Source organism: Schistocerca cancellata, chromosome 3, assembly GCF_023864275.1.
Source record: "Schistocerca cancellata isolate TAMUIC-IGC-003103 chromosome 3, iqSchCanc2.1, whole genome shotgun sequence".
Classification (NCBI taxonomy): Eukaryota; Metazoa; Arthropoda; class Insecta; order Orthoptera; family Acrididae; genus Schistocerca; species Schistocerca cancellata.
In genome coordinates, this window is record NC_064628.1 from 792,846,728 (window position 1) to 792,861,212 (window position 14,485).

General features: G+C 38.5%; 1 protein-coding gene across 1 annotated transcript; it reads left to right on the forward strand.

Moving 5' to 3' along the window:
- Positions 1–12,712: 12,712 nt before the first annotated feature.
- Positions 12,713–13,417, forward strand: LOC126176570 (general transcription factor II-I repeat domain-containing protein 2-like). Its single transcript, XM_049923731.1, has one exon. It carries the CDS (start codon positions 12,713–12,715, stop codon positions 13,415–13,417), a length of 705 nt encoding a protein of 234 aa, XP_049779688.1.
- Positions 13,418–14,485: the final 1,068 nt, after the last annotated feature.

The following is a 14,485-nucleotide window of genomic DNA, read 5'->3' on the forward strand; positions in this document are numbered from 1 at the left end:
TTGATCTCTGGTAACTTCGGTGGTCAGAGAAGATGTGACAATTCATCCTTGTGCCCACAAAACCAGTCATGGATTATGTGTGCTATGTGAACAGGGACCCTATTGTCTTGTAGCACAGCATCAACACTGGGAAAAAACTTTGTACCACGGGATGGGCCTGATCAGCCAAAATAGTGACGTAATCCTTGGCAGTAATCCGACCATGTACAGTACCAACGGGGTCCCAACACATTTCATTATTAGGACATAAACTCAGCCAGAAGATGGAAAAAGTGTATAACAAGACCCATCTGACCAAATTACTTTCTTCCAATGCTCCATGTTACAGGTTTTATGGCTTGGCACCATGTTTTCCTACTACAGGCATTTGCATCACTGATGAGTGGGTTTTGGAATTCCAGTTCACCCTGCGACTTCCTATTTTTTGTATCTACCTTCATGTTGTTTTTGTGCTGAGATGGGTTGCAAGTGTGACACTCGGTTATGCAGTGACTTTTGCAGCTGTTGTTCTCTTATTATTCATCACAATCCTCTTTATAAATCTTTGATATGGTGCCTCTAGAAACACCAAATACTTCGGCTACCTTGGTTACAGAAGGACCCACCATATGAGCACCAACAATTTTCCTACGTTCGAATTCATTTAGCTCCAACATTATGCACTCACAACTACACAGATCACTGTTCTGATCATGACTAACATTTGCAATGTACTGAGGACATTGCACAGATGGTTTTTGTGGTCAAATACAACAGTGAAACCTGCAGACTTGGCTAGCATTTGCATTTATGTTGAAGCATGATTTTCTCATGGTGTTCCCATATTTTTCTCAAACCCCTGTAACTTTACACAGAACACTACACTGGCTTGATGTCTACTGGCAACAGACTTTTCCAACATAAAACTCCATTCTGGAATCTAGAAAGGGATGTGGAGTTTATATAGAAATTAATTTTACTTCTAGTAGTGTACTTGTGAATTGCAGAGTTAAACCTAAATTCACTTTCATTATTAACAGCAAATAGCATATATTGGCATGGAAGTATAAGAATCCCTATATCTCTGGAGAAGTTTTTACAAGAAGTACTTTTATCAGCTTTACACAATATTCTTATTGAAAGCTGCTGCAAAACAATTACTGTTTTCACCTAATCTGAATTGCCCCAGAAGATTATGCTATAGGACAGTACTGAGTGAAATGTACAAAGTATCATGCTAGCAGTTCTGTATGTGAGGTCAACATAGTGTGAGAGATTACCAAGCGAAAAACAGGCAAAACTGAGTTTTTTGGTTGACTAGCCCACATGCTAGTGATACACTAATTTATCATCTGTTTGAATTCCTAGGAATTCCACACTCCAGTTCGCACCATGTTGGAAGGCGGCTCTATTTTCAGCCTTTCTGCGCATCCCTCACTATTAACTGCTAGCAGCCAATAATATTCATTCTCTTTCTGAGTGGTTAGCCGCAAGTTACACGCTAGACTATGAGAATCTCTTTCCAACATGCTGCACTGTTGAATTTTGTGACAGTGCAGTTTCATTCACAGAGGGAGCGAATTATTCATTCAGATGTCGATGTTACTTTCTTTTAGCAATATAGCTGTGAATGTGTATCTGTAAACTGTTTAATGTACAGGGCTATTACAAATGATTGAAGCGATTTCATAAATTCACTGTAGCTCCGTTCATTGACATATGGTCACGACACACTACAGATACGTAGAAAAACTCATAAAGTTTTGTTCGGCTGAAGCCACACTTCAGGTATCTGCTGCCAGAGTGCTCGAGAGTGCAGTGAGACAAAATGGCGACAGGAGCCGAGAAAGCGTATGTCGTGCTTGAAATGCACTCACATCAGTCAGTCATAACAGTGCAACGACACTTCAGGACGAAGTTCAACAAAGATCCACCAACTGCTAACTCCATTCGGCGGTGGTATGTGCAGTTTAAAGCTTCTGGATGCCTCTGTAAGGGGAAATCAACGGGTCGGTCTGCAGTGAGCGAAGAAACGGTTGAACGCGTGCGGGCAAGTTTCACGCGTAACCCGCGGAAGTCGACGAATAAAGCAAGCAGGGAGCTAAATGTACCACAGCCGACCGTTTGGAAAATCTTACGGAAAAGGCTAAAGCAGAAGCCTTATTGTTTACAATTGCTACAATCCCTGACACCCGATGACAAAGTCAAACGCTTTGAATTTTCGGCGCAGTTGCAACAGCTCATGGAAGAGGATGTGTTCAGTGCGAAACTTGTTTTCAGTGATGAAGCAACATTTTTTCTTAATGGTGAAGTGAACAGACACAATGTGCGAATCTGGGTGGTAGAGAATCCTCACGCATTCATGCAGCAAATTTGCAATTCACCAAAAGTTAACGTGTTTTGTGCAATCTCACGGTTTAAAGTTTACGGCCCCTTTTTCTTCTGCTAAAAAAACGTTACAGGGCGCGTGTATCTGGACATGCTGGAAAATTGGCTCATGCCACAACTGGAGACCGACAGCGCCGACTTCATCTTTCAACAGGATGGTGCTCCACCGCACTTCCATCATGGTGTTCGGCATTTCTTAAACAGGAGATTGGAAAACCGGTGGATCGGTCGTGGTGGAGATCATGATCAGCAATTCATGTCATGGCCTCCACGCTCTCCTAACTTAACCCCATGCAATTTCTTTCTGTGGGGTTATGTGAAAGATTCAGTGTTTAAACCTCCTCTACCAAGAAACGTCCCAGAACTGCGAGCTCGCACCAACGATGCTTTCGAACTCATTGATGGGGACATGCTGCGCCGAGTGTGGGAGGAACTTGATTATCAGCTTGATGTCTGCCGAATCACTAAAGGGGCACATATCGAACATTTGTGAATGCCTAAAAAAACTTTTTCAGTTTTTGTATGTGTGTGCAAAGCATTGTGAAAATATCTCAAATAATAAAGTTACTGTAGAGCTGTGAAATCGCTTCAATCATTTGTAATAACCCTGTAATTTCCAAATTAAAATGTCATGTGATGGCAATAAATGTGAAGTTCTTCACAAGCAACTTTAATTAAACTGCTTGCCTATGGAGTATCACCTTAGTTGTGTGACTGGATTCATGATTTCCAGTCAGAAAGATCACCGTATGTAGGAATCGATAGTAAATCATTGAGTAAAACAGGACTTATATCTGGTGTTTGCAAGGAATTGTTATAGGTGCTCCTCTGTTCTTGATTTAATAAACGATTTAGGAGGCAATGTGAGCAGCCCTCTTAGACTGTTTGCAGATGATGCTGTGATTTGCTGTCTTATAAAGTCATCAGAGATTAAAACAAATTACAAAATGACTTAGACAAGATATCTGTGTGGTGAGAAAAGTGGCAATTGACTCTAAATAATGAAAAGTCAGAAGTCATCCACATGAGTACTAAAAGTAACTACTGAATTTGGTTTACAGGATAAAATACACAATTCAAAAGGCTGTAAATTCAACTAAATACTTAGGGATTACAGTTACGAACAACTTAGAATGCAGCTATCACAAGGATAACGTTGTGTGGAAAGCAAACTAAAGAGTGCAATTTATTGGTAGAACACTTAGAAAATGAAACAGGCCTACTAAAGAGACTACTTACATTACGCTTTTCCGCCCTCTTCTGGAGTATGTGTGGGATCGACAGCAGACAGGATTGATTGAAAAAGTTCAATGAAGGGCAGCTCATTTTGTATTTTTGCAAAATAGGGGAGTGACTACCACAGATATGATAAGCGAATTGGGGTGGCAATCATTGAAAAAAAGGTGTTTTTCATCGCAGTTGGAACTTCTCATGAAATTTCAGTCACCAACTTTCTCCTCAGAGTGTGAAAATAATTTGTTGGCACCTTCCTACATAGGGAGGAATGATCATCATCATAAAGTAAGAGAAATTAGAGCTTGCACAGAAAGATTAAATCATTCATGTTTCCTGTGCAATGTTTGAGAGGAGAACGGTAGAAAAATAGCTTGAAGGTGGTTCTGTGAATGAATGCTTTGCCAAGTACTTAACTGTGAATTGCAGAGTAATCACGTAGATAAAGATGCTTCACAAGCAGTCGAGGAGGCTTATGTCCCGCATTTATAACTTCTTCAAACGTGATACTGAAAATGATAGGTCCATTTTTGACATTTTGAGGACTCAAGAATGAACTGCAGAAGCACATGTTGGCAAGAATAAACAAAAGTGCCAGAGGTGTAGAAGCCTCAGGCAAATTTGTTTACGTGTCACCTGAAAATCATTGAAATAGCAAGCCACCCGTAGCACGAAGAGATGTTTTTGACAATGATGTTTTAAAGTGCTCCGTGTTTGAAATGTATATAAGAAGGGAATACCCAACTCATGAAAACTTGTTACAATTATCCCTGAGCAATTTGGCTTCAAAGTTAGTGCTTCACCAATGCAAAGATTTTTAAAATACATTGGTTTCAGATACGTTAAAAAGAGAGTTTTTAATTGAAAAAAGTAACATAGAAGCAGCACAAACCATGTTCATTATAAAGATCCACAATACGAAAGGAGGAGGTAGTTCTACAGTGTATTACGCGGATGAAACATGGGTGAATCAGAATCATTCCATGAATACTGGCTGGAAAATGAGTGATAGTACTAACAGTTTTAAAGTTCCCTTAGGAAAACGTTCTTGGATACTCATTCTGCATGCTGTCTCTTCTTCTGATTTGGTTCCTGAGAGTAAACTTGTATTTAGGTGTAAGAAAAACAGTAGTGACTACCATTTGGAAATAAATGCTGTCACTTTCAAGAAGTGATTCACTGAACAATTCTTGCCATACCCAGCTTCGAAGTCCGTGAACAATTCTTGCCATACCCAGCTTCTAAGTCCGTCACTGTAATTACCTTACCAGTTATCATTCAGCTGTTACAGAGAAATGATCAAGTATGAGCACCAGGGAAGGGGATATTGTGCTCTGGTTGAAAAATAAAAATATTCAGGACGATACAAGCCAGGCTCGTGCTGAACTCCTGCAGCTTGTTAATTTATAAAAGCCATGTGACAGAATGTACAAATTTGACTTTCTTGCAGGTGAATGTGGTCACATGGTTTTGCATTTACCCACATAATAATCCTATAGAATTATTCTGCACGCAGGTTACAAGCTATGTGGGGGGAAAAAATGTATTCAGACTATAATGTTCAACACATTGCCCAAGTAGAAGTTAAGCTTTTCTCAGCCTGTTGTAGTACTCGCGAGAATGAGGCTGGATAAATTCATCAAAAACTCCAGTATTTTTACTTGTCAACCCGTGTCATTTTCATGACACGAATTGGAAAATGCTTTAAAAGAAAGGGAGGATTACCTGTCAAGACATCAGTGGTTTTCCACGTTATCAGTCAGCATTCCATTGAGTTATTCACAGAAGATTGTTTTCACAATAGTCTTTTGCACTAGTGTTTGCTACCAGTAATTCTTTTTTACACACAACGATTTACATTGAACTGCAGTGGAACACACCTGCATATGCACATTATACACATTTACAAAATTATATGGAGTAGAAGCAGTTCTCAAACAAATATAATGATTTCGGTTTGAGTTTGAGGTTTATTTTGCTAAGCACTACATTTTTAGTTATTATATAGTTCAAATCGCAATAAATGGCAATTATTGCAACTATTTTCAATGATCTTGTCATTAGACAATCATTGTTTTGAGAAAAATTGTACTTGTTGTCTTCAGAAAGCTGTATCAGCTGTTCTTGCATTCCAACGTCACACAGAAATTGTTGTGGAGCAGTGGACACAATCTCAAGACTCACAAGTAAGATTTCTCTCATATAGACGAGTGATCGAAATTGGTTTTAAAATGTATTATTCCCGCCTGGATTTGAACGTATAATGCGATGTACAGAAGGCAAATGAACCTGGCTGTTGTCTACAGAAATACAGTTTGGCAACATAGACTTTGTTTGCCCCTCTCTGCCACCATGCATGCGCAAACCTCATCCCCTCCATGCTTCCCTATCATGATGAGGGCTATAGTCTCGTCAAATGTATTGCCATTGACCTATTCTTATGGTACCTGTAATTTATTTTTGTTTTTTTGCAATTGCTTATAATGCTTTTTTGTGAGATTTAGGTTTAGGATACGTTCTGTGAATCAAACGTAAGTCAGGTACATTATTTTCCTAGCTGTGTCTGGTTTGGATGTGTTTGGGCCAGTTACCAATATATTGTCATCAACAAAAAATAAAGTTGCGGAAGAGTCTCCCAATGACCCAGATAAATAATTTACATGGGTCATTTCTGTGTACAAAGTACAGGAGCAGATCAAGTACTGACCTTTGTGGCACACAATATTTAATCATTTATCACTTTAGATTTAATCTTATTTCTCTTGTATTATTTGCTAATGTGACCCTCTGATTTCTATCGTAAATATAAAATACCATCCATGTAGCGGAATATCTTTGATGCCATACCATATTAGTTTACCTAGTAGAATTTGGGTCTAGTGCAGCAGGAGATACAACCTGTCGGCTTTGAACAATGACGTCACAAGTCGCCAGAGACCATGTATTAGAAAGATGAAAGAGCTGAGGAGAATGTTGAGAAACAAAGGAATGCGCGAGAGATAAACATTGATCTTGTCAAAAGCCGAGAAGCGATTCTTCTTAGTGTTGTAGCTCCCTTCAGTAGCTAATAAGTGTTTTTTGGCTTTTTTAAAAAAGATCTCACGAGATAGAATAAACTGATCCTACTTTATTAAGCAATAGTGTTTTTTGGCTTTTAAAAAAAAAAATCTCATGAGATAGAATAAACTGATCCTACTTTATTAAGCAATATCTTGTCAAAAGCCGAGAAGCGATTCTTCTTAGTGTTGTAGCTCCCTTCAGTAGCTGATAAGTGTTTTTTGGCTTTACAAAAAAAAATCTCACGAGATAGAATAAAGTGATCCTACTTTATTAAGCAATCAGTAAAAAAACGAAACTGAAACATAACAGCAAAAGCTGTTATGTTTTAGTTTAGTTTTTTTATTGATTGCTTAATAAAGTAGGATCACTTTATTCTATCTCGTGAGATTTTTTTTTTTAAAGCCAAAAAACACTTATCAGCTACTCTGCCTTGGACGCTAATAGTATACCATTCGTTACTTGAGCTGTATAGCTACACGCAACATTTTTATCTCGCTCGCGAATTGACATATATAGTGTCAGTGTGAAGGCAAAGTGAAGTACGGGATACAAATTATAGTTGTGTCGTCAGTGTAAAGGCGAAGTGAAGGATGTTGTTGTGATGGGGGTTTTAGAAGTACACATTCGAAAATGTCATGCTGATACTAGAGCTGGAAAACGAAAAAAGATCGCCAGCTCCCACCCACCTCCCCAGGAGTCGGAACTCCCGCACCCATTAGAAGATACAGATGCTTCAGTAGCTGATAAGTGTTTTTTGACTTTTTTAAAAAAAATCTCACGAGATAGAATAAACTGATCCTCCTTACGAATAGGTGGAAATACACGTACGCTACATTTGCAACCTGTTTCATTTTATATGTTTTGATTGTTTATTTAACCTTTGTCTTTCACTTGTCTTTTGCTGTTATGTTTTAGTTTAGTTTTTTTATTGATTGCTTAATAAAGTAGGATCAGTTTATTCTATCTCGTGAGATTTTTTTTAAAAAAGCCAAAAAACACTTATCAGCTACTGAAGCATCTGTATCTTAGGATCAGTTTATTCTATCTCGTGAGATTTTTTTAAAAAAAGCCAAAAAACATTTATCAGCTACTGAAGCATCTGTATCTAATATCAAGCGATCGCTTTTAGATTCACATTCAATTATTTTAATGATAGCGCTTATTAGAACACAGAACTGCTTTATTATCTATGCCTCGAAGTGAAGACATTACTATCTATGACTAAGGAATGACGTCATTGTTCAAAGCCGACGGGTTGTATCCCCTGCTGCACTAGACCCTAGAATTTTATTATCTACACGATCAAAGGCCTTTGCAATATCACAAGAAATGCCAACAGGCAAAAATCAAACCATGGAAACTGCAGGTTTGAATATCAACAATGTAAGAAAAGATAAGATAGCTACTCACCATAAAGGCTGTAATGATTCGAGAATTTGTGTGTAAATTCTAGAACCACTCAGCCTTCTACCATCTCGAGCACATGATATTCTGGATATGAGTGTGTGATGGTAGAATCCTACCAACTGCGCGTCACACGTTTGTGTTTGCAGGTTTAAAATCAGTCGCGGGAAGAAAGTAGACATGGCGGACGAACGGCACCGACAAGTTCCTGTTGGGCAATCCATAGATGTTTTAGTGAGTGTGTAACGAAGAACCATGGAGTTTATATGTAGCTCTGTGCTTACTCAGGGTGTATACATGGACAAGGAAAAAAAAATTTCACAGATTTTTCCCGGATCTGCCAGTTAAAAATACACTTTCTCCTGGGTGGGAAACATTTTCTCCCAGGTGAAAATACATTTTTTCCGTGTTAAGTGACAGTACACGTTCCCTCAGAACTGTACAATTTATCAATAATTTGAATGGTTATGGTTTTACAGTGGCTTAGAATTACCTGGTACTTTAGAAAACGAAACTCAGGGGGAAAATCCACGTTTTGGAAAGTTCGTTGATGTGCAGCAACATATATGTTGCATATTTCTGTATAATGAAAGTATAAATTCGAATTGCACCAAATACCGCATGTCACTTTCCAAAGCATTGAAATTGAGATTGCGATGCGCTTTTGTAAGCCAGTCATAGCTCATGTCGCGTGATCTCGCCAGCCGATGACAGTGGCTATTCATAGCATAGGATACATGATGTAGTCAGCCAACAGCAACATCACTGTTAAGTAGTTCAAACACACAAACAGGAAAAGTTAATGGTTTAAATTAATGTACATAGTGTTGCAAGAGGAAAAGCAAACATTTCGTATATAATATTTGTCGCGAAGATTAATAATCTAAAAGAGAAACTAAGCTTTCACATATAATGTTGATCTTTTTGCGCGTTTTACACTTTAAGACACCACACGAATGTGCCAGTAAAATGTTTAAGACCAACATAAATCTCTGATCTTCTGGGTTTTAAATTCCTCTAAACGCCTTGTCAGCAAAGAGTTGATTTTTAAATGAGAGTCAAACACTCTGTGATTTGAGAAATTCATCGTACATTCGTGCACATAGTTCATCTTGCAAAAAAGGAAATTTACTTTGAAAATAACGCATATCAAACTAGAATTCACAACATTTTCCCGAGATCTGTTACAAATAGATTTGTTTCAGCAGTTGCCAGAGAGTGCCACATAAGAGGCATTCCCACGCTTGCGCAGCTACGATGACGTAAGAAGCCCGTAGGTTTGTATGTGTAAAACATTAAAAGATCTTACATTGTCATAAAAGAAACAAGACATCAGAGGATACTCCAAGAGAGTTGGAATTTCTTGAACCATACTGAAACGAATAATTCGAGTTAAAGTGCACATTCGTACGTCCAGATTCTCAACAAAGTAGGCCTCGATCTAATATTAAGCTTTTCAGTGTGACTTTTGGGATTTAAATTTTCTTGGAGTACCAGTACTGTATTATCTCGTTTGGTTCTTTGTTATGGCATAATGCCATATGTACTAGGAGATGAAAACATGCACTTGAAATGCAGTGAACAGTTGAAACTAGCCAATAGTGTGGAATTAAACACTTCGTATGAAACGATCTGGCTGCCTCAGGGGAAAAGATAAATAAAAGGCGAATTTCTTTAGCAAAGCGACAAAAATAACTTCATTGGTCTGCAAGACGATTAATGCTTGACTGTCAGAAAGGTGGAAATAAAATAAAATCTGGAACTAACAACATATTGTAGCCTTCCATAATTATGTGAATGATTTTAATTCACTTGATAGCTCACAACCACAGAAATCACTTTTCTTTTCATTTGACATGAGAGCAGTAAACGAAGTGGAAACAGTAAAATCACTAAATGTAAACACAGATCACCTGGACACCCCCCCCCCCTCTATAACTCAGACTGCTCTGCACATCAGCCCCGGATCTATGATATTTAGCAGTAAACGAAGTGGAAACAGTAAAATCACTAAATGTAAACACAGATCACCTGGACCCCCCCCCCCTCTATAACTCAGACTGCTCTGCACATCAGCCCCAGATCTATGATATTTCGAACCATGGTAATACTAGATGGTCTCCCCCCCCCTCGAGCATTAGTGATAGGACATAAAAAATTTAAAAATAAAGACTTTTCAAAAATATGTTCATTTTGTAGTGCACATCTTTCTGAAGAGTGATGTATAAAACATATAACTTCGAGGAAATGTAAGAAGTGTTATTTGGTCTTGAGTGTGCCAAAGTGCAGCGCCACGCCTCTTCACACAGCATTCTTCTACCGCACGTCACTGTACTTCGCACTGTGGAAATCAAATGTGTTTATTTTGTAATGGATGCCATCAAAACCTCACAATTAATACTGGATGGCATTATTTGTAACTGGAAGAACAAGAACTCTTCAGAAAATTTGGACTCTGTATTGCCTATTAGCTAATAACTTGCTGTTCTGTGTGGTATAAAATGAAATAGAGGATACATAAAACCAGATAAGAGACAAGCAAGACAGTCCTAGCATTTTCTTTTTCTTTCTAATCTTGCTACAGCTTTACATGGTGTGCTTTCCTTTCTGCGAAAGAATCTATTACTTCATCAAAGTTTGTCAAACGTTTTGCTACTTGAAAAATCTAAATGTTGTCTAGTACTGTAAAAGCTGTTAATACAAATAGTACCCAAGACTGGTGTGGTTTCTCGATCTGATTACGTCTATTTTGGCTCTGTCTGCTAGAGAAAAGAAAACAGGACTTTCTAATATTGCAGCAACTGTAACACACACCATATAAGCAAGACTGTTTTGGTAATAATGGTAATTTTTATAATACGACAGAATATAATTCGTGAAGTACCAACATGAAATGACTATTTGGCCTACTACAAGCAAAAAGCTTTATGTTATGAAATAGTTTCACATTTCATTCATACGCTCCAGTTTTTGAAGCACGAGATCGAAAAGTAGTAGGACGAAATTTTTGTATAAATTTGGAATCGTCATATTATTCCATAATTTGTGTGATGTCCCGGTTTTTTCTCCTTCCTCATTCTAACAAACTATCTTCTCATCACTAATTCTGTAACTATTCCTATCATTGTCAAAGTTTATTCTCCGGTTAACTCTACTAACCCTGCCAGAATCACCGGTTTAGCTATCCAGCATTTATTCTCCGGTTAGGCATAATTACATGTTCGTACAACGCATTTTCCGCACTACTCCCAGAATTGAGCTTAAGTGGCTGCAAGCCGGGAAACGTGCAACTTGCCCATTCTACTGTTGCAATCTGGGCAAAAATTTTCTGTCAAAATTTCATTTTCTTGGATACACCGAGAAGATAGTATGTAATCTTTCTTACCTGTTATTCCTGTTAGTCATTTATTTTCACTCTGGTAGTCTGAATCTATGGACTTAGCTAGTAATTATAACAACGCTAATCATTCGCATACCCAATCAATCACATAAACAAATGGCATTCCACCATTCAGCTTTATTCCCCTCAGCTCGTATAGCTCCATCCCCTTTTGTCTGCAAGAAAGTTTATTTCTAGATGCGATGAGGATTCCCCTGGCATGGACATCACGTACACTACGCACGCATTCAAAAACCAACTTATGATTCATTCAGAAATGTGTTCAAAAAGCAACAGGGATACGTTTCAAAATAATTTGAATAATCGATAAACTAACGAGCGCTAGATGCTAGGCGCTTTGTGAAACAAGGTTTTTTTTTATCTCAAGAATACGAAACTGCCCCTCTCGCCACCAAAATTGCTGCCCGGTTCAGATACCCCGGTTTGCTGCATACACAACCAACCTCATAAAGAAGTGGAAGGTGGTTTTGGGGAATAAACCAATATAACCCAGATTCATACTCACACTTTAAGTCGTTAGGATATGGCGACCTGTGTGAAAGGACCGAGAAAACAGGAAGGAATTTTAAGTAAGAAGTGAGAAAAGTAGCCGTTATGTGTTGCCATAGCAACCAAACATAAGACAAGGGAATTACTCTGAAAATTGTAATATGTTCAAGTATCCAATGGAGCAAAATTTAAATGGAAAAACGGCGAAGAAACGAAAAATTCGCAATGATAAAACAGCAAAGAAGATTTTGATGTATTTGTCTAAGAAGTAAATATATCTAAAAAGAAAGATGATGAGACTTACCAAACAAAAGCGCTGGCAGGTCGACAGACACACAAACAAACACAAACATACACACAAAATTCTAGCTTTCGCAACCAACGGTTGCCTCGTCAGGAAAGAGGGAAGGAGAGGGAAAGACAAAAGGATTTGGGTTTTAAGGGAGAGGGTAAGGAGTCATTCCAATCCAGGGAGCGGAAAGACTTACCTTAGGGGGAAAAAAGGACAGGTATACACTCGCACACACACACATATCCATCTGCATATACACAGACACAAGCAGACATTTGTAAAGTTCAAGTTTCTTTCAGAATGTGATGCAGCATATTCTGACTTATTGCAATACAACAACGTTTGTCGGTTAAGTAAATGTCAAGTTGTTGAATGTTACTGGCTAATAAAGGAAGAAGTAACCTACTTCTTGCAAATCTTGGATATGCAGGGAGCAAAGAAGCACTTAGAGTTCAAGAATTTGCAATATGCTAGCTGTGGCTTTTCTGAAGGATATTCTGAAATATTTAAATGCGCTCAACATAGAGTTACAAGGGAATGGGAAATTAATATGTGATTTGATACAAAGCATGTCTGCTTTTCGCCATAAGCTGGATATTTTTGAAAAAGATATTGCAAGGCATGAATTTATTCATTTCCCAACAATTCTTGAGTATAAAAAAGGGAACTCTGAAGAAGACATTGCAGTGTTTGTAAGATTTCTGTCCGATATAAGGGATGAATTTGCTACAAGATTTCAAGACTTTGCAGAAACTGGAAAGCTGTCTCAATTCCTAAAATTTCCTTATGAAGTTGATGCATTGGCAGAATGGACTGACGTGGCTGCTAAGTTATTCAGCGTTTCAAAGTCTTCACTTCAAGTGGAGATAATCGACTTGCAAGAAGATATTTCTTTGCAAATGTATAAAACTGTATCCACTGAAGAATTTTGGGGTAAACATGTTTCAGAAAAATATGAAAATTGTAAGAAAGTATCTATCAATCTGGCCACTATGTTTGGTTCAACGTATATATGCGAATCGTCGTTCTCGAAAATGAATTTTTCAAAGAACACATATCGGTCAAGGTTGATGGACGCCCACTTCGAAGACATACTTCGCATTTGCTGTACCCCTCGTACACCGAACTTTAAAAAACTGGCTGAAGACCATCGATGTAATTTCTCACACTGAATGTATTACAATATTAACTGAGAACTACTTGTTTTACTTGGTTCACCTTTTTTTTGGAAACTAACTTGACTCGAAAACAAAATAAATTATTAGTTTTTTTTTTGGACCTCCATAAAAAATTTTACACTGAATCCGGACCCCACTGAAAACTACTTGCTGACCCCTGGACTAAACTGTTAATAGACACAGCATTGGAAACATGGAGTGAAAAAGAAGAGAAGTGGGGAAGGGGAAAAAATGGGCAGTGTATTTGCAGAGGGCAGCACACAATGAGGGTGAGGGGATGAGTACAGGAAGGAAGTGATAGGACAGTGGGGGTACTATAGGTTGAGGCTGGGATAATTTCGGGAGTGAAGAATGTGTTGTGCAGTTCAGAAAAGCTGTTGGTGGAGAGGAGAATCCAGATGGATCAGGTAGTGAAGAAGCCATGGAAATCAAGCATATTATGTTCAGCTGCATGTTGTGCTGTAAGGATATGGTGGTCTACTCTGCTCATGGACAGCTGGCTGATAGTTATGCCAATATAAAAAGCTGTGCAATGAATGCAGCAGAGCTGGTACATGACATGGCTGCTTTCTCAGGTGGCCCAGCCTCTGACAGGTGGGATAATCTTATGACAGGAATTGAATAACAAGTGCTGGGTGGGTGGATTGGACAGGTCTTGCACCTGGGTCTTCCACAAGGTTATGACCCCTGTGGCAAGGGGTTTGGATTGGGAGTGGTATAGGGATGGACTAGGAAGTTCTGCAGGTTGGGTGGGTGATGGAACACCACCTTCTTAGTAAAACCAACTGATTTGTATATAAGTACAACATAACTTCTGCACAATTTCAGTGCAGTAATGTGTTCACTGAAAATTTGTGTGTCTGTGTCTGTGTGTGTGTGTGTGTGTGTGTGTGTGTGTGTGTGTGTGTGGTTGTGTGTAAGTATAATCTAACTTCTGCACCATTTCAGTGCAGTAATGTGTTCATTGTAAACAAGTATTACAGTCCAGAATGAGATTTTCACTCTGCAGCGGAGTGTGCGCTGATATGAAACTTCCTGGCAGATTAAAACTGTGTGCCCGAC